This window comes from Bos taurus, chromosome 2 (assembly GCF_002263795.3).
Source record: "Bos taurus isolate L1 Dominette 01449 registration number 42190680 breed Hereford chromosome 2, ARS-UCD2.0, whole genome shotgun sequence".
NCBI lineage: Eukaryota > Metazoa > Chordata > Mammalia > Artiodactyla > Bovidae > Bos > Bos taurus.
In genome coordinates this window covers 19,009,816-19,030,295 of record NC_037329.1, presented here as the reverse complement: position 1 = coordinate 19,030,295, position 20,480 = coordinate 19,009,816, and the positions used below count along the sequence as shown (strand labels likewise).

The window sequence follows — 20,480 nt, the reverse complement described above, 5'->3', positions numbered from 1 at the left end:
CTTATAGAAATTACAGACATTTAACTTAAAAAAAAATTCTTCAAGTAGCAGTGCTGAGAAAGTGCAATTTCCAAAGTGTCCATATTTATACTTAGGTGATACATCAGGAAAATCTGGCCAAATATATTTTATACTAAATAAAAATTTCTAATTCTTAAGATGTTCATGAATGTTCATTCCTACTTTCAGGTACATATGATAATTCAGACTACCTATTTCCATTGAGGGCAGAAAGAGGTTCATTAAAGCTTGAATAAGAGATTCAAGAAAGTTTATTCAGGCCAATTCACTAAATATTATTAAGTCAGGCTTCACAGGAGAGGTCCTAAAGAGAGATCTGAGGAGGGGGAGGGTCAAATAGATCAGAAAAGATCTTAATTTTTTTGGTAAAGTCAGTATTGAAAGTTAGTATTCATAAACACAGAAGGTTGGAATAATAAATGCATCAACAATATTATATTCTGTAAAAGAGAGGCACATGTCCTTTCTAATTTGTTATGATTCTGAAAAAAACAGAAAACCGTGTTCCATTCTTAAGAAATACTAGAATAAGAAAGACTCAAGCAAGCTGGGGCATAGCCATAGTAAAATCAAAAAAGTGGTGAAGAGTCTGGGACCATGAAATATGAAAATAGTCTAAAAATAGCAGTTGCTGACCTGGAAAAGGTAAGTACAGTGGATCTGTGCAGTCTTTCAGGACTGAACCACTGCCAAGTGGGTAAGGCACTAGATTTAATCCTTGGTGGCTTTAGCTTGCCATTCTCTGGTCCTTCCATACTACTGCCCAGATGATTTTTCAAGACAAATCTTAATATGTCACGCACTACCTGCTTACTCTCCCATGAGTAAGCAGGCATGTAGTCAGGCTCCAGGACAATTAAGAGGGTCTGAGCAGCTGAGAAGGACTGGGTCGTTCCCAAATCCCCATCAGATGGCATTCTGGGGAGCTGGATACCCTGAGGAGGAGCAAAGGGCCATCACTATCAATTACAATGACCCTCGTGATGACAGATCACAGCATTAAAGATCCTGAAACACGCCATATTTTCTCTACCACCTAATTAAAGATCCTGAAACACTGCCATGTTTTCTCTCCCACTTCTCTGCTTCTGTTTACAATGTTTCCTTTCCCTGGGAGGTTGCGGTGTCACTAACTTCCTATCATCTTATAGGACCTAAGTGAAGTTCCACCGTGTCTGAAAGCTCTCCCTGAGAATCACCTTCCAGTTTTCCCCAGGTGAGTTGGGTGTCCCTTCCTCTACATTAAAGTGTCACCCAGTACAAACCTTTTCTTTAGCAGGGAAACTAATTTTGTTACTTGTTAAATTAATTTTTATTGGAGTACAGTTGCTTTAGAATGTAGTGTTAGTTTCTGCTGTACAACAAAGTGAATCAGTTATACATATAAAAAAGTCAAAGTGTTAGTCATTCAGTTGTGTCTGACTCTTTGTGATCCCATGGATCCCATGGAGTCTGCCAGGCTCATCTGTCACTCACTCAGATGACACTCATCTACACTCATCTGTCACCCATGAACTCATAGGATTTCTCAGGCAGGAATACTGGAGTGGGTAGCCATTCCCTTCTCCAAGAGATCTTCCCAACCCAGGGACTGAAGCCAGGTCTCCAGCATTGCAGGAAGATTCTTTACTGTCTGAGCTACCAGGCAAGCCCCAGCTATACATATACATAATTTTTGCAGAAAATATTGAATTGCTTTGCCATCATGATTTACTTGATAGCAGGACATATGAGCTTAATCTGGGACATATCTCTACATGAGGGGGCATTTATCTGTACAAATTGACGTGCATGGAAGGAAAGGGCCTTCCTGGGACAAGGAGGTCTTGAGCCTCTGAGCCTGGTGGCAGAGATGGAAGAAAGGTGGAGAAATCAAAAGAACAACTTAGTGGCTGGCCCTCAGTTTGGGGACTCGGTCCTAAGCCTGATCCTATGGATTTGGTCCAAGTCCTATAGAGAAAGAAGGGCTGCAGATAAAAGCTTTAAGAACTAAAAGATTGGTTTAAAAAAAAAAAAAATATATATATATATATATATATATATATGGTACACGCAGGACTGATTGAGGGCCAGACAGAAAACTATAACACATGGTAAGGAAAGTGACCCTTCTTCCCACTCGTGCACTGATTACCCAGCCTTGTCTGGATCTGGAAAGGCCACCAGTGCATGTGAGACAATGCTGGGGAGCTGTGGTATAGCACGGGTAAGGGGTCCGTGGGAATCTGGAGTGGGCCAGGAAGTCCATGCCAACAGGTTCCACTCTGTCATGTTTAGAAGAAAAGGACTTAGGGACACTTGAAGAAATGAAGAGTGAGCAATGAAAATTTTATAAAACCTTGGGGATTCCCAGAGCTACTTCAAGAGTGGCTTTTGCAAAGGGCTTGGGTTCTTAGGTTACAAGGGAGAAATGACCAAGCAGTCAAGTATAAATTATCACTGTTACTGTGACTTTACTTATAGCCATGGTCTGGAGGGCTGGTGAAATCTGGTTATGGTTATATTACATTCTTAACCTACTCCTACCCCCTTTATTGGCTTTGAGATCCATTGAGGGCAGAGACTGCTGATTTTAAAATAAATTCTCTGTAGCCCCATTACCTATTGGAGAATAGGTACTCACCATATGGCTGTTGAATGAAATGATAAAATTAACGAAGGGATAACTATCTCCAAAGGACAAATAGGTCAAAGTCACAGAAATCTGATTCAACATAAAAGGGCTTTCTAACAATTAGAACTCCCTATCAGTGGAAAAAGCCCATCATGACACAGTGAGAATCTTTTCACTAGAAGAGTCATCAAGAATGTCCCATAAGAGAAACACATGGAGAGAGATGGATCAATCATGTCCAGCTCTCAAACTGCTTGGTATTAATTACACGGAGACCAAGAGGAGACTGGTCAAAACAAAAGAGTTACCCACATAAGACAGTAGGCAGAAATGGTGAGTCAGCAACAGAACTGGTTTTTTAAAAAGTCTTCAAGGACTGTCTATAAAAATCAGCAAGCTTTAAATCGGAGAATTAAATTAATTTATCAGAATTAAAATAGGGTCCTGAAACATTGTTGGATGAAGCCCTAGAGATTACCTTCAAGAGCTATCCTATCATAACTCTGAACGATGTCCAGAGGACTAAGGTATCTAATGAACGTCATCTATAGTGAAGATGTTAAGTGATGAAAGGTTAAAGAAAAGATTTACAACACGTTGAGAGCAAGCTGTGATTTGTGGGCTCACAGCCTGTTTCAATGGCTTTTCCATGGCCACTGGCAAAGTAAATGCTAGAGCCACTTGTCTTTATTCCTTTAACTTTCAATAAATGACCAAAGGATCCCACATCCACCAGAGGACAATTACTGGACGATGCAGGAAAGGTCTTCTGAGATAAATGGATATTCTACATAAAGGCCACAAATAGAATGATGGAGAATACTATCTCATAATGCCAAAGTTCAAAGGCACTTTTCAAATGTCTCTTTAAAAGAAAATCTGACCTTTCTTTCTTTCTTTCTTTTTTTATTATCAGAATTTTGCCGAGGGCAGTCTAGGCCTTGGGTCATTTCATTTTGACACAGAAGTACTCTCAGCCGTAAAAATAATGAAATACTTAACTCTGTAGTGACCATGAGGGCATATTTAGTATTTTTTTAAAAGAACAATATTAAAGTATTCGAATTTCAAAGGATATCTTTCCCCTTCACATATGAGAGAGAGAACCTGTATGAATTGGTACTTAGCCAAAGGAGTAAGTATGAGTAGAACATTTACATTTCTGTAAAATGTTACAGAAAAACCCAAACATTTTGGCCAACCCAATGTTTCATGCTACTTTGCATGAAATTTTTAGGGAAATGAATACACCACTAGTAACCTTATGTCTAAATCTTTTTTAGGTATAGATTAGCTGACCTTAAATATGGATGTGAACATACATTCTCCTGAAAACAAAAACCTCTTCCAGAAGGTCTTTTGCTTCCCATTTTAAGGTATAATTTATAAACAGTAAAATTTATGCTTTTTAAGTGCATAGTACTGCGAGTTTTCACAAATGCAACTATACAACTGCCACCGCAAGTAAGACATAGAATGGTTCCTTCACAATCCCAAATTTCCCTGTACCCCCTCGTAGTAAACCCTTCTCTCCACCTCCATACCCTGGCAAGTCCTGATCTGCTTTCTGCTCCTATAATTCTGCTTTTTCAAGAATGCTCTATAGGCATTTCTCTGGCAGTCCAGTAGTTAAGACACCATACTTCCACCAATGGGGCACGGGTTTGAATCCTTGTGGGTCAGGAAACTAAGATCCTGCATGCCTTGAGATGTGGCCAAAAATAGGAAAAAAAGAATATAAATGGAATTATAAATGGACTCTTTTATTAAATTTTATACATTTGATAAAAGTGAAGCAGCTGAAGTGCCCATTTTAATGTACTGATTTCTATTTTCTGAATTAAAGGCAATAATAGATATATAAAATCAAATTACCCAGAATAATTACATCTTGAAACAGGTATTACCTAGGGAACCTTTTGAATATGTAGATGGATCTTTAGGGATTCACTTTCAGCATATGGAATCAAAATTGTTCATGTGGGTCCTGAAATTTTAGTCTTTATTCAGTTCTCCAGGTTTGATTCTGATTGATCCAGCCAGATTTGGTCAACATTAATCCAGCAGGCATTCACTCTATATAGACCATGTGTGGCAGTGGGATCAAAATTCAGAGGTTGAGAGGGTCTTAGATGATCTTGTTCTGAGGTATAAATACCATTCACTGGCTGCAGGACCTTGAACAAGTCATATAAACGCACTGAACCTTGGTTTTCTCCTCTGTCATGCATGAAGAATGATGCCTGCTTAATCGAGTTGTTTGGCAGGATTCAACATTTATAAAGTATTTAGAATAGTACGTGGCACACTCGGCCCTGAATGAATGGAAATAGCTTATCTAGCTGATATTATCATCACTGGTGTTGTCATCATTATCATGCTTTATTTGTCTTTCTCCATATTTTTGCATTTTGGTCAATTTCACTTTTTTTTTCTTTTTAGCACTTCTTCTAGAGCTGACCAAAGTAAAAAGAATCAATATTTTTTGTAGCAGCTAAACTATTATTGAGGGTAATGCAAAGCTAACAGAAAGCTCACTGATTGTACCCAACCCTTACTTTTACCCTGCTAGAGCCTCAAAGATACCAACAGGGACAAAACATGAACTACTGGAAGCTCTTACTCTTTTCCCGGGGGGTTAATGGTCAAACACAAGCAAAAAAAAAGGGAGAAAGATAAACAAAGGATCTAAATAAGGCAAAAAAAAAAGTTATCTCTGTAGTTAGGGAATATCTAAAATCTACTTTATTCATTAGCAGTTTTACAAATGTATCAGTTCAGTTCAGTTCAGTCGCTCAGTCGTGTCCGACTCTTTGTGACCCCATGAATCGCAGCATGCTAGGCCTCCCTGTCCATCACCAACTCCTGGAGTTCATTGAGACTCATGTCCATCGAGTCAGTGATGCCATCCAGCCATCTCATCCTCTGTCGTCCCCTCCTCCTCCTGCTCCCACTCCCTCCCAGCATCAGACTCTTTTCCAATGAGTCAACTCTTCTCATGAGGTGGCCAAAGTACTGGAGTTTCAGCTTTAGCAACATTCCTTCCAAAGAACACCCAGGGCTGATCTCCTTCAGAATGGACTGGTTGGATCTCCTTGAAGTCCAAGGGACTCTCAAGAGTCTTCTCCAACACCACACTTCAAAAGCATCAATTCTTCAGTGCTCAGCCTTCTTCACAGTCCAACTCTCACATCCATCACGACCACAGGAAAAACCATAGCCTTGACTAGATGGACCTTTGTTGGCAAAGTAATGTCTCTGCTTTTCAATATGCTATCTAGGTTGGTCATAACTTTCCTTCCAAGGAGTAAGTGTCTTTTAATTTCATGACTGCAATCACCATCTGCAGTGATTTTGGAGCCCAGAAAAACAAAATCAGCTACTGTTTCCCCATCTGTTTTTATGTGTGGTGCTGCTGCTGCTGTTAAGTCACTTCAGTCATATCCGACTCTGTGTGACCCCACAGACAGCAGCCCACCAGGCTCCACCATCGCTGGGATTCTCCAGGCAAGAACACTGGAGTGGGTTGCCATTTCATTCTCTAATGCATGAAAGTGAAAAGTGAAAGTGAAGTCGTTCAGTCATGTCTGACTCTTAGCATGGATTGCAGCCTACCAGGCTCTTCCATCCATGGGATTTTCCAGGCAAGAGTACTGGAGTGGGTTGCCATTGCCTTCTCCGATTTTTATGTGTAGTTTTTATTTAAACTGAAATACAGAAAAGTGGTGATATTTGGCTTCATCTGCTGATCTGAAGAAAGAACAACTCCTGTCCTCAGAAATTATGCAGTGCTGTCAACACCAAGGATCAAAGGTGAGGATTAAAGACCAGACTGAAACTCATGAGCCTACCTGTTCTCAGCGTCAGCACTGCACTTTGGGGACATCAATTCAAAGGATTTGGTAAACTTCACCACCTGCCGCACAGAAAGACAATAAATCTCAGTCAATTAAAGCTTTCTCACAGTTTAAAATAATCAAATAAACATTTTTCATCTCTATAATGACTATTACAATAATTGGAGATTAAAGACAGATTTTCAGTGGAGAAATCCTGAGGGACAAGAGAAAATTCTATCCTACATTTTGTAACTTATTTCTTACATGGCACACATTGCTAAAGTCTAAATATATTTCTAAATGTGCATATACTAATATAATTACAATAAGGTGTAAAAATCCTGTGGTGGTCAGGCAAAGGGACATCTTGTTTGAAATAATTTTTTCCCTGCCCTTTTAGCAACCCAGTTCACCATCCATGGAGAACCTGGACAAAATACCCTTCAAAAGGTTAAAGTTGCCTTCCCTAGTTGTTCTCAGGTGAATTTTATTTTGCCACCTGCAAAAGGTAACTTTAAAAAAGACACTTTCTTCAAAGATCATCCCTAGTGTGGATACTTCCTCCCTCCTCTGTCTAGTGAAACCGGCATGATTGGTGCAAGAGCCTGATTAAGACCTATTACGCTGACAGGGAATTTATGAGCACAGAAAATGCAGAGGCAGTGTTTCTTATCATTAGCTACTACTGAATCTTTCCTATTACTTTACTAGCGTGTGAGATGAGTGCAATTGTGTGGTAATTTGAGCATTCTTTGGCATTGCCTTTCTTTGAGATTGGAATGAAAACTGACCTTTTCCAGTCCTGTAGCCACTGCTGAGTTTTCCAAATTTCCTGGCATATTGAGTGCAGCACTTTCACAGCATCATCTTCCAGGATTTTGAAATAGCTCAACTGGAATTCCATCACCTCCACTAGCTTTGTTCGTAGTGATGCTTTCTAAGGCTACTTGACTTCACATTCCAGGATGTCTGGCTCCAGGTGAGTGATCACACCATCGTGATTATCTGGGTTGTGAAGATCTTTTTTGTATAGTTCTTCTGTGTATTCTTGCCACCTCTTCTTAATATCTTCTGTTTCTGTTAGGTCCATACCAGTTCTGTCCTTTATTGAGCCCATCTTTGTATGAAATGTTCCCTTGGTATCTCTAATTTTCTTGAAGAGATTTCTAGTCTTTCCCATTCTGTTGTTTTCCTCTATTTCTTTGCATTGATCACTGAGGAAGGCTTTCTTATCTCTCTTTACTATTCTTTGGAACTCTGCATTCAGATGCTTTTATCTTTCCTTTTCTCCTTTGCTTTTCGCTTCTCTTCTTTTCACAGATATTTGTAAGGCCTCCCCAGACAGCCATTTTGCTTTTCTGCATTTCTTTTCCATGGGGATGGTCTTGATCCCTGTCTCCTATACAGTGTCATGAACCTCCATCCATAGATCATCAGGCACTCTGTCTATCAGATCTAGTCCCTTAAATCTATTTCTCACTTCCACTGTATAATCATAAGGGATTTGATTTAGGTCATACCTGAATGGTCTAGTGGTTTTCCCTACTTTCTTCTATTTAAGTCTGAATTTGGCAATAAGGAGTTCCTGATCTGAGCCATAGTCAGTTCCTGGTCTTGTTTTTGCTGACTGTATAGAGCTTCTCCATCTTTGGCTCCAAAGAATATAATCAATCTGATTTCAGTGTTGGCCATCTGGTGATGTCCATGTGTAGAGTCTTCTCTTGTGTTGTTGGAAGAGGGTGTTTGCTATGACCAGTGTGTTCTCTTGGCAAAACTCTATTAGCTTTTGTCCTGCTTCATTCTGTACTCCAAGGCCAAATTTGCCTGTTACCCCAGGTGTTTCTTGACTTCCTACTTTTGCATTCCAGTCCCCTATAATGAAAAGGACATCTTTTTGGGGTGTTAGTTCTAAAAGGTTGGGCTTCCCTGGTAGCTCAGAAGGTAAAGCGTCTGCCTGCAATGTGGGAGACCCGGGTTCGATTCCTGGGTCGGGAAGATCCCCTGGAGAAGGAAATGGCAATCCACTCCAGCACCCTTGCCTGGAAAATCCCATGGATGGAGGAGCCTGATAGGCTACAGTCCATGGGGTCTCCAAGAGTCAGACACAACTAAGTGACTTCACTTTCTTTCTAAAAGGTCTTGCAGGTCTTCATAGAGCCATTCAATTTCAGCTTCTTCAACATTACTGGTTGGGGCATAGACTTGGATTACTGTGATATTGAATGGTTTGCCTTGGAAATGAACAGAGATCATCCAGTCGTTTTTGGGATTGCATCCAAGTACTGCATTTCAGACTCTTTTGTTGACTATTATGGCTATTCACACGCTAGTAAAGTAATGCTGAAAATTCTCCAAGCCAGGCTCCAGCAATACGTGAACTGTGAACTTCCAGATGTTCAAGCTGGTTTTAGAAAAGGCAGAGGAACCAGAGATCAAATTGCCAACATCCTCTGGATCATCGAAAAAGCAAGAGAGTTCCAGAAAAACACCTATTTCTGCTTTATTGACTATGCCAAAGCCTTTGACTGTGTGGATCACAATAAACTGTGGAAAACTCTGAAAGAGATGGGAATATCAGACCACCTGACCTGCCTCTTGAGAAACCTATATGCAGGTCAGGAAGCAACAGTTAGAACTGGACATGGAACAACAGACTGGTTCCAAATAGGAAAAGGAGTATGTCAAGGCTGTATATTGCTGGGGACCAGCCCCAGCTGATCCAGGGTATTCGAAGGAGAGACGGCCTAGGCGACTATTTATATGCTAATTAGAGATATAGAGAACAATAGAATGAGGATAGCTCAGTAGGAAAATTCAGTGGAGAAAAGAAGCTGAGTAGCTTGGTTTACGCGGGAGACCAATAAAACTTCAAGACAAGAAGTTTGCACCACTTACGTAGGCCGCAGGCGCCCTCTCGAATAGCGGAAGGTGCCTCACCCTAGACACCTTCTCGAGTGGGTCTTAGAAGCCCAGGCATAATTAGTAAGCGTGGTGGGTTCCGCGCTCCAGATGGAGACTCAGCTGGAAGTTAAAGGGAAGAATGACATGGGGAGACCAAGCATTGGTGAACAAGGCCCGTAGCTTTATTTTTAACAGGGGCTTTTATACCCTAAGTTACACATAGAGGATAATAGGGGATGCAAAGTCAGCAGTCTTTGATTCTTATCAAAAACCAAGGTTTCTTTCCTGCAAATTTATCGTATACAAATGGTTTAGGTGATTTACATCATCTTCTGGCCAGAAGGCCTACTAACATTTTATGACTCTTGACAAGGACTTATCAACAAAGACTTATTTTCTCTAAGAGTAATTATTTTAAGGTTTGGCGCCATCTTCCAAAGATAAAATTGCATTCCTATAGGGCGGATGTGTAATGGGTTTACAACAAAGGAAAGAATTTATTACCTTAAGGGTCTAAAGTTACTAACACCAAGGCCACTACTTATTTTTTTCTATATACCAACTATTAATTAATACACATTCAAGGATACAATTCAGGGGATGTGAAAACTTGGCAACAAGCATTGACTCATCAATGAAATCCTTTACTAGTTTATTCTGACAGTTTTTAACTCTCTGAGAGGCTCTAAGCTATTTGAATATCTTAAGCTTCCCGTGCCTCTGGAGGCTAGGAGACTGTAAACAATTGTATGCATAGCTGCAGGAGTCCGGGTAAACTTGTCAGGCGAGTTAGAGAGCCATCTGAGGGGTTTGGATTTAAACACTCCTAATTGCCCAGGAACTTTATTAATTGGAGCTGTAAGTTAACTCTTTGACAGAGAGAGAGAGAGATGGTGGTAGGGGACAGCCCCCAGTAAAGTCAGAGGTGAGAGCACAAAGCAATAAAGTAGGCAGACTCTGGTTTTTTGGGGGGGAAAATGCTCGAGAATACCCGGGTGGACTCCTGAGGCTCGATCCCGCCTTTGCGTATGCCGAGCCTCCTTCCTCATGACCTCTGTCACGAGTGGAATGCCTCACCGGCTCCCGGCAGTATATTGTTACCCTGCTTATTTAACTTATATGCAGAGTCCATCATGAGAAAGGCTGGGCTGGAAGAAGCACAAGTTGGAATCAAGATTGCCAGGAGAAATATCAATAACCTCAGATATGCAGATGACACCACCCTTATGGTAGAAAGTGAAGAGGAACTAAAAAGCCTCTTGATGAAGGTGAAAGAGGAGAGTGAAAAAGTCTGCTTAAAGCTCAACATTCAGAAAACAAAGATCATGGCATCTGGTCCCATCACTTCATGGCCGATAGATGGGGAAACAGTAGAAACAGTGTCAGACTTTATTTTTGGGGGCTCCAAAATCACTGCAGATGGTGATTGCAGCCATGAAATTAAAAAACGCTTACTCCTTGGAAGGAAAGTTATGACCAACCCAGATAGCATATTAAAAAGCAGAGACATTACTTTGCCAACAAAGGTCCATCTCGTCAAGGCTATGGTTTTTCCAGTGGTCATGTATGGATGTGAGAGTTGGACTGTGAAGAAAGCTGAGCACTGGAGAATTGATGCTTTTGAACTGTGGTGTTGGAGAAGACTCTTGAGAGTCCCTTGGACTGCAAGGAGATCCAACCAGTCCATTCTAAAGGAGATCAGCCCTGGGTGTTCTTTGGAAGGACTGATGCCAAAGGTGAAACTCCAGTCCTTTGGCCACCTCATGCGAAGAGTTGACTCATTGGAAAAGACCCTGATGCTGGGAGGGACTGGGGGCAGGAGGAGAAGGGGATGACAGAGGATGAGATGGCTCTGTCTCATCCACAGAGGATGTCGATGGCATCACCGACTCAATGGACATGAATTTGGGTGAACTCCGGGAGTTGGTGATGGGTAGGGAGGGCTGGCATGCTGCAGTTCTTGGGGTCTCAGGGAGTTGGACATGACTGAGCGACTGAACTGAACTGAACTGAATCTTTCCTATAAACCAGGCCCTACATCAGAAAGCTCTTTGATTACTTAATTTCCCTATTACAAACTCATCATTAGCCAGTATTAAGTCCTTCCTATAAACTAGGCCCTACGTCAGAAGATTCTTCATTTATTTAATTCCCCTGTTACAACTCTATAAAATGGGGATTTTTACCTTCAATATATAGATGAGGAAACTAACCCATAATTTTTGAGAAACTTGCACTACTTCACACAACTAAATGAGGCAACTGGGATTAAAGCAGGTCTGTATGCCTCTAGAGTGCCAGTTTTTTTCAACAACACTAAAAATATGGATTGGGAAAGGCACAATTTCTGGCTCTCTTTTGACAAGATAGACCATGTGACAGAAAAAGAGTCCCTGTACTGAAAGGAGTCATCTGAATGTCACTGGATGCTTCCAAGGTTGACATTTAGATTTGCCTTAGCCAGATGCAGTCATGCTTCAAAGGCCATTTAAATTAACCACTTATAAGGAATTGATGGGCACTTGAGAAAATGATTTTGGAACTGGGAATAGATTAAATATTAAAACAGCTTTATCAGTGAAGTAATGAACCCAAACTAAGAAAATGTAACATTAGGAAAAAGATGAAAGAAAAGCCCATCACAAAGAAAATTGCATGTGCCTAGCTAAATGCAGGGCAGTGACAATAGCTCAACTAAAAGGGAATACCCTTCACAACTATAGGACGCATTTCATTTCATATTCTAACATGAAATAAGCCTCTGCAAAATCACTCATTGTGACAAATGTAATTTTCCAAAGATGGTCACAGCAATCTCTCCTGTTTCACATTCTTCTCTACAATGTGACCCTGCCACCCTCCTCCCAAATGGTAGGGTCTATGTTTCCTCCCCTTAAATCTAAGTGGGCTTCCGACCACTACAACAAATAGAATATATAGAAGAGATATTACATGTGCCTTCTGAGGTTGTCATAAAAGGCCCTGCAGCTTCTGTGTCATCTGAATGGAATACTTGTGCCTGGAGTCCTGAGACACCATGTAAGAAGCCCAACTACCCTCAGGACACTATGCTAAAAGGGAGGCCACCATCAACAGGAGTCACATGTAGCTGCTCTGGTTAGCAGCCCCAGTTTTTAAGCCCTTCCAGCCCAGATGCCAGACATATAAGCAAACAAGCCTTCAGATGATTCTAGTTCCCAGCCATTAAGTTACCCATCATCTCCAAATTTTTCTAAGTGTGGTCCCAGATATCCTAGAAAGAGGGAAACCATCCTGGCTATTCCCTCTACAAATGCACAGGATCTGTAACCACAAATAATTTGGGGCTTATTTGTTACACAGCAAAAACTACCAGGGAAGAATAGAAGGCAAGTACTAATAGTTCTAGAAAGAAGGAAGCAGCAGGGCTAAAGTGGAAACAACACTCAACTGTGGCTATATCTTGTGGTGAAAGTAAAGTCCAATGCTGTAAAGAACAATATTGCATAGGAACCTGGAATGTTAGGTCCATGAATCAAGGTAAATCATTCATGATCAAACAGGAGATGGCAAGAGTGAACATTGACATCTTAGGAAACAGTGAACTAAAATGGATGGGAATGGGCGAATTTAATTCAGATAACTATTAAATCTACTACTGTGGGCAAGAATCTCTTAGAAGAAACAGAGTAGCCCTCATAGTCAACAAGAGTACAAAATGCAGAACTTGGGTGTAATCTCAAAAATGACAGTATGATCTCAGTTTGTTTCCAAGGCAAGCCATTCAACACCACAGTAATCCAAGTATGTGCCCCAACCACTAATGATGAAGAAGTTGAAGCTGATTGGTTTTATGAAGACCTACAACACTTTCTAGAACTAACACCAAAATGAAAGATGTCCTTTTTATCATAGGGGATTGGGATGCAAAAGTAGGAAGCCAAGAGATATATGGAGAAACAGGCAAATTTGGCCTTGGAGTACAAAATGAAGCAGGGCAAAGCCTAACAGAGATTTGCCAAGAGAGCACAGTGGTCATAGGAAACAGCTTTTTCCAACAATACATGAGATGACTCTACACATGGACATCACCAAATGATCAATACCTAAATCAGATTAATTATATTCATTGCAGATGAAAATGGAGAAGCTCTATACAGTCAGCAAAAACAAGACCAGGAGCTGACTGTGGTTCAGATCATCAGCTCCTTATTACAAAATTCAGGCTTAAATTGAAAGTAGGCAAAACCACTAGCCCATTCAGATATAACCTAAATCAAATCCCTTATGATTATATAGTGGAGGTGATGAACAGATTCTAGGGATTAGATCTGGTAGGCAGAGTGTTTGAAGAACTATGAATGGAGGTTTGTGACACTGTACAGGAGGCAGTGACCAAAACAATCCCAAAGAAAAAGAAATATAAGAAGGCAAAGTGGTTGTCTGAGGAGACTTAACAAATAGCTGAGGAAAGAAAAGAAGTGAAAGGCAAGGGAGAAAGAGAAAGATATAGCCAACTGAACGCAGAATTGCAGAGAGAGCAAGGAGAGATAAGAAAGCCTTCTTAAGTGAACAGTGCAAAGAAATAGAGGAAAATAACAGAATAGGAAAGACTAGAAATCTCTTCAAGAAGGTTGGAAATACCAAGGATGATACAAGGATTGTGCAAGGATGGGCACAATAAAGGACAGAAAGAGTAATGACTTAACAGAAGCAGAAGAGATTAGGGAGAAGTTCACTTAAGAAGGCTTTCTTATTTCTCCTTGCTCTCTCTGCAATTCTGCATTCAGTTGGGTATATCTTTCTCTTTCTCCCTTACCTTTCACTTCTTTTCTTTCCTCAGCTATTTGTAAAGCCTCCTCAGACAATCACTATGCCTTCTCACATTTCTCTTTCTTTGGGATGGTTTTGCCTCCTGTACAGGGTCACGAATCTCCATCCATAGTTCTTCAGGCACTCTATCAGATCTAATCTCTTGAATCTATTTGTTACTTTCACTGTATAATCATAACAGATTTGATTTAGGTCATACCTGAACTTTACTTGGCTTAATTTTTACTACTGATTAGAATACTTTACAATTCTGAAAGGATAGAGGTTAATTTCTGAAAAACTGATATCAACTGGATTATAAATGTGGGGCGGGGGTAAGTCCCCTTTGTAGGGTGTTTGAGGCTCACTCTAAACACGGCTACAGAAACTATACTCAGAAAGGCATGTGAAATTAAATTATTTATCATACAGGTCCTGGAGAGGAGGGCACAGCATACCCCCAAAACCACAGAAAGCCACCCAAAGCTCAAAGTTTTGTCACTACAGGTCACAAAAGGAAGAGAGCAGACCAAGGACCCCTGGGTAAGGGCTTTTATTGAGGGTCATACGGAGGGTAACTTGTGGCACTCAGGAAGCTTGCCCCTTGTAATCTGAATGTGACTGGTCTACCTGGAAAGGAGATAAGGAGTAAACACAGGGACGTCATCATGAGGCTTGTGGTTTGAACACATATGCTGAGGACGGGTACCCAGTAATAACTGGGCAATAACTGAAGTTCAAAACAAGGAGGGTGAATGCTGTCACTCAGGAAGTCACTGGGGCAAGAAAGAATAGCTTGACATTATGAAAATGATTTGTGTCCTGTAGCAATGCAAATGAATTCTATTCAAGTAGAAATGGGAATGGCTTCTGTGCAGAAGAAAAGATAAGCCCATAATTTAAAATTTTATTGTCCTGGAAGACAGTGAAAGTGTTAGTTATGTCTGACTCTTTGCAACCCCGTGGACTATAGTCCACCAGGCTCCTCTATCCATGGGATTCTTCAGGCAAGAATACTGGAGAGTGTATAACCATTCTCTCATCCAGGGGATCTTCCTGACCTAGGAATTGAACTCTGGTCTCCTGCATTACAGGCAGATTCTTTACCATCTGAACCACCAGGGAAGCCCTGGAAGATACAGGTGGTAAAGAACCTGCCTGCCAATGCAGAAGAAGTAATAGATGTGGGTTTGATCCCTGGATCAGGAAAATCCCCCAGAGGAGGGCGTGGCAACCCACCCCAGTATTCTTGCCTGGAGAATCCCATGGACAGAGGAGCCTGGCGGGTCACAAACAGTCAGACACGACTGAAGCAACTTAGAAAGCAAGCACACACAGCAATCTTGTGCCTGCATTCTTGCAGTGCCTATTTTAGAACTGACCGCTATCTTGTTGACTTCTCTCATTACTGAGTTAACTACATCTTTGATACATGCTTGTTTTAGCTTTTTGCAAGGATTAGGTTTTCAGCTTTTTGAAAACTGTTATTTGACACAACAAATATGTACTGAGTGCATTTGTCAAGTAGTGAAACAGGCACCAGGGCTACACATGTGAAAGTAAAAGAAAAAGAAAAAAGTCCTGCACGCGTGGAGCTTACTGTACAGAGGGAGCTAAACTTGCCCTTGGTCATGAAAATTAGTGCTCCCTGGAAAAAAAGTGAACTTCCGCTTTCTATACCTTAAGAAACAAACCTGAAAAATGTCCAGAGAGTAAAAAAGAATAAAGATCTTTTAAGAATTAAAAAAAATAAAAAACAACCCTCTGAGGGGTAGAAGCTTACAAGAAATGTAACAAGAAATCCTGAAATCTTAAAGCTATATAACTTATAGCTTTAGAATCATAAAGAGAATGGATAAGATAAACAAGGACCTCAATGAAATGTAAGAACTCTTTAAATGTAAAAGAGGGCTTTTTAAAACTACCAAAAGGAAGAAATAATTTTTTTCTAAGATGCTTGAACTTTTTATTCTAACATAAATCACATGCTCAAAAGAAAAATAGGGTCAATTATTTTATTTTATTTTGGGGTTTTATTTTCTAAATTCATGTTTAAAGAGTAAAGGGAAAGTCAAGGAGTATGCTTATTTCAACTTCAGCACTCTATATCATGGAAAGTACCCATTGTGTTCCCCAATAAACCAGCCCATGGTGTCCTGGTCAATATCAGATATTGGGTTCATTAACCATGGTGTTGACCTTGTGTGTAGGAAAGAAGTAAGCTTACCCAAAGAAAGGTCTGGTCTTTGCTCTTGTCTCCTGGGAGGTAACCTCTAAGTCCTTGGAATGTCCAGCCTTGAAAAAAGTGTCTTTGTTTACCTGGGTGCCCTGGGCCAGCCAGACAATAACAAGCTAACTTAGCATAGTGGCTTTGAGCCACATCAACAATGTGATTTAGGGTGGAGGCTTTGGGTCACATGATATCAGTTGACCTCCAGAGGTCATGGAGACAGAGAGCAGCCATTTGAGTGGCCAGATAGGTTGTAGTGACCAAGCCCCAGCTAAGACTGTGGATGCCAAGGCTCGAGTGACCTTCCCTGGCTGGCAATATTTCACGCATGTTGTCTCACATCACTGCTGGGAGAAGTTAATGTTCTCCATGACTCCGTGGAGAGATGACAACTGGAAGCACCACTTTTGGACTTTTCTGGGCTCTGCCTATGCGTCTCTCCCTTGGTTGACTTCAATTTGTATTTTTTTCTCACAATAAACCATGACCATATGTGTAACAGCTTCCAGTGAATTCTGCGTGCTCTTCTAGCAAATTATGGAGTTTGAGCATGGTCTTGAGAATTCCTGAGCTTGTAATTGGTATCAGAAGTGAAGGCAGTATTATAGATTATGTTCCCTAACTTCATATCTTTTATATTTTAGGTTCCCATGTCTTTAGAAGAAAAATGACGATAATACTAATTTTTATGCATCTTTGGCTAAATATTGATTGTCCAATGTGTATCATAGCAAAGATAGAGAGATACAAAATAACGTCTCTAAACTTGAAACTCCAGTACTTTGGCCACCTCATGCGAAGAGTTGACTCATTGGAAAAGACGCTGATGCTAGGAGGGATTGGGGGCAGGAGGAGAAGGGATGACAGAGGATGAGATGGCTGGATGGCATCACTGACTCGATGGACGTGAGTCTGAGTGAACTCTGGGAGTTGGTGATGGACAGGGAGGCCTGGCGTGCTGCAATTCATGGGGTCACAAAGAGTCAGACATAACTGAGTGACTGAACTGAACTGAACTAAAACTTAAAAGAACTTATTTCTTAAAAACATGTGGCTGCGGAGAAGACTCTACACATGGACATCACCAGATGGTCAACACTGAAATCAGATTGATTATATTATTTGCAGCCAAAGATGGAGAAACTCTCTACAGTCAACAAAAACAAGACCAGGAGCTGACTGTGGCTCAGATCATGAACTCCTGATTTCCAAATTCAGACTTAAATTGAAGAAAGTAGGGAAAACCACTAGAACATTCAGGTTTGACCTAAATCAAATCCCTTATGATTATACAGTGGAAGTGAGAAATAGATTTAAGGGCCTAGATCTGATAGGCCTCATGAACCATGGAATGAGGTTTGTGACATTGTACAGGAGACAGGGATCAAGACCATCCCCATGGAAAAGAAATGCAAAAAAGCAAAATGGCTGTCTGGGGATGTCTTACAAATAGCTGTGAAAAGAAGAGAAGCGAAAAGCAAAGGAGAAAAGGAAAGATATAAGCATCTGAATGAGGAGTTCCAAAGAATAGCAAGAAGAGATAAGAAAGCCTTCCTCAGTGATGAATGCAAAGAAATAGAGGAAAACAACAGAATGGGAAAGACTAGAGATCTCTTCAACAAAATTAGAGATAGCAAGGGAACATTTCATCCAAAGATGGGCTCAATAAAGGATAGAAATGGTATGGACCTAATAGAAGCAGAAGATATCAAGAAGAGGTGGCAAGAATACACAGAAGAACTGTACAAAAAAGATCTTCACGACCCAGATAATCACGATGGTATGATCACTGACCTAGAGCCAGATATCCTGGAATGTGAAGTCAAGTGGGCCTTAGAAAGCATCACTACGAACAAAGCTAGTGGAGGTGATGGCATTCCAGTTGAACTCTTTCAAATCCTGAAAGATGATGCTGTGAAAGTGCTGCACTCAATATGCCAGCAAATTTGGAAAATTCAGCAGTGGCCACAGGACTGTAAAAGGTCAGTTTTCATTCCGATCCCAAAGAAAGGCAATGCCAAAGAATGCTCAAACTACCATACAATTGCACTCATCTCACATGTTAGTAAAGTAATGCTCAAAATTCTCCAAGCCAGGCTTCAGCAATATGTGAACTGTGAACTTCCAGATGTTCAAGCTGGTTTTAGAAAAGGCAGAGGAACCAGAGATCAAATTGACAACATCTGCTGGATCATGGAAAAAGCAAGAGAATTCCAGAAAAACATCTATTTCTGCTTTATTGGCTATGCCAAAGCTTTTGACTGTGTGGATCACAATAAACTTTGGGAAATTCTGAAAGAGATGGGAATACCAGATCACCTGACCTGCCTGTTGAGAAATCTGTATGCAGGTCAGGAAGCAACAGTTAGAACTGGACATGGAACAACAGACTTGTTCCAAATAGGAAAAGGAGTATGTCAAGGCTATACATTGTCACCCTGCTTATTTAATTTACATGCAGAGTACATCATGAGAAACGCTGGACTGGAAGAAACACAAGCTGGAATCAAGATTGCTGGGAGAAATATCAATAACTTCAGATATGCAGATGACACCACCTTTATGGCAGAAAGTGAGGAGGAACTAAAAAGCCTCTTGATGAAAGTGAAAGTAGAGAGTGAAAAAGTTGGCTTCAAGCTCAACATTCAGAAAACGAAGATCATGGCATCCTGTCCCATCACTTCATGGGAAATAGATGGGGAAACAGTGGAAACCGTGTCAGACTTTATTTTTTTGGGCTCCAAAATCACTGCAGATGGTGACTGCGGCCATGAAATTAAAAGACGCTTACTCCTAGGAAGGAAAGTTATGTCCAACCTAGATGGCATACTGAAAAGCAGAGACATTACTTTGCCAACAAAGGTCTGTCTAGTCAAGGCTATGGTTTTTCCTGTGGTCATGTACGGATGTGAGAGTTGGCTGTGAAGAAGGCTGAGCGCCGAAGAATTGATGCTTTTGAAGTGTGGTGTTGGAGAAGACTCTTGAGAGTCTCTTGGAATGCAAGGAGATCCAACCAGTCCATTCTGAAGGAGATCAGCCCTGGGATTTCTTTGGAAGGAATGATGCTGAAGCTGAAACTCCAGCACTTTGGCCACCTCATGTGAAGAGTTGACTCATTGGAAAAGAGTCTGATGCTGGGAGGGATTGGGGGCAGGAGGAGAAGGGGACGACAGAGGATGAGAATGCTGGATGGCATCACCAACTCAATGGACGTGAGTCTGAGTGAACTCCGGGAGTTGGAGATGGACAGCGAGGCCTGGCGTGCTGCGATTCATGGGGTCGCAAAGAGTCGGACACGACTGACGGACTTTTCTGATCTGATCTGATGAATTTTTCTATTTTTGCTGAAGGTTGCCTTAAATGCTTTCGACAATTAATTGAGTAAAACTATAAGCAAAAAGGAGATGAAGTACTTACGTACTTGGAAAATGTATTAAGTATATAAAACACTTTTACACATGATATAACATAAATTCGCTTATGTAAAATTAATTACAGTTGAAAAAAGCTATTATGGGCCATTGTGTGTGTGTGCATGCTCAGTCCCCCGACTCTTTGCCACCCCAAGGACTGTCGCCCACCAGGCTCCTCTGTCTATGGAATTTTACAGGCAAGAATATTGGAGCTGGTTGCCAGTTCCTACTCCAGGGGATCTTCTGACCCCAGGGATCAAACTTGAGTCTCTTGTGCATTGGCAGGCAGGTTCTTTACCACTGAGCCAACTGGGAACCCCCAATAATTTGTGTAAAAGAGTATATTTTTCAGAGGCATAGATGGGAATCTGAAATAGTGGGTAAGAGAAATACAGCAATTAGCTGATAGCAAACAATGCAAGAATAAAAGAGAAGCAGGCTTGAGTTCCATCAAGGGAGTAATAAAATATAAGCAGAGCAATGAAGCTTTGAAGACAAACCCACTGTTGACTGTCAACCACATATGATCAAGGATGTGGCAAAACACCATCCTTGGCTCCATAAGGTGCATAAAGTTAGTCAGGTTCCAAACCATCAGACCACGAAGGGCTTCAAAAACATTCTGGAGTAACTTAAGATTGTCCCAGAAATCTTAGATTAATCACATATTC

At 40.9% G+C, this 20,480-nt stretch overlaps 1 protein-coding gene across 1 annotated transcript in view; it reads right to left on the bottom strand.

Moving 5' to 3' along the window:
* PDE11A (phosphodiesterase 11A) overlaps positions 1-20,480 on the bottom strand; it is a 423,445-nt gene that overhangs the window by 219,754 nt on the left and 183,211 nt on the right. The window contains exon 5 of the mRNA NM_001205422.1: positions 6,487-6,551. Coding sequence (NP_001192351.1) covers positions 6,487-6,551 — 65 coding nt within the window. The remainder of the gene's footprint in view (positions 1-6,486; positions 6,552-20,480) is intronic.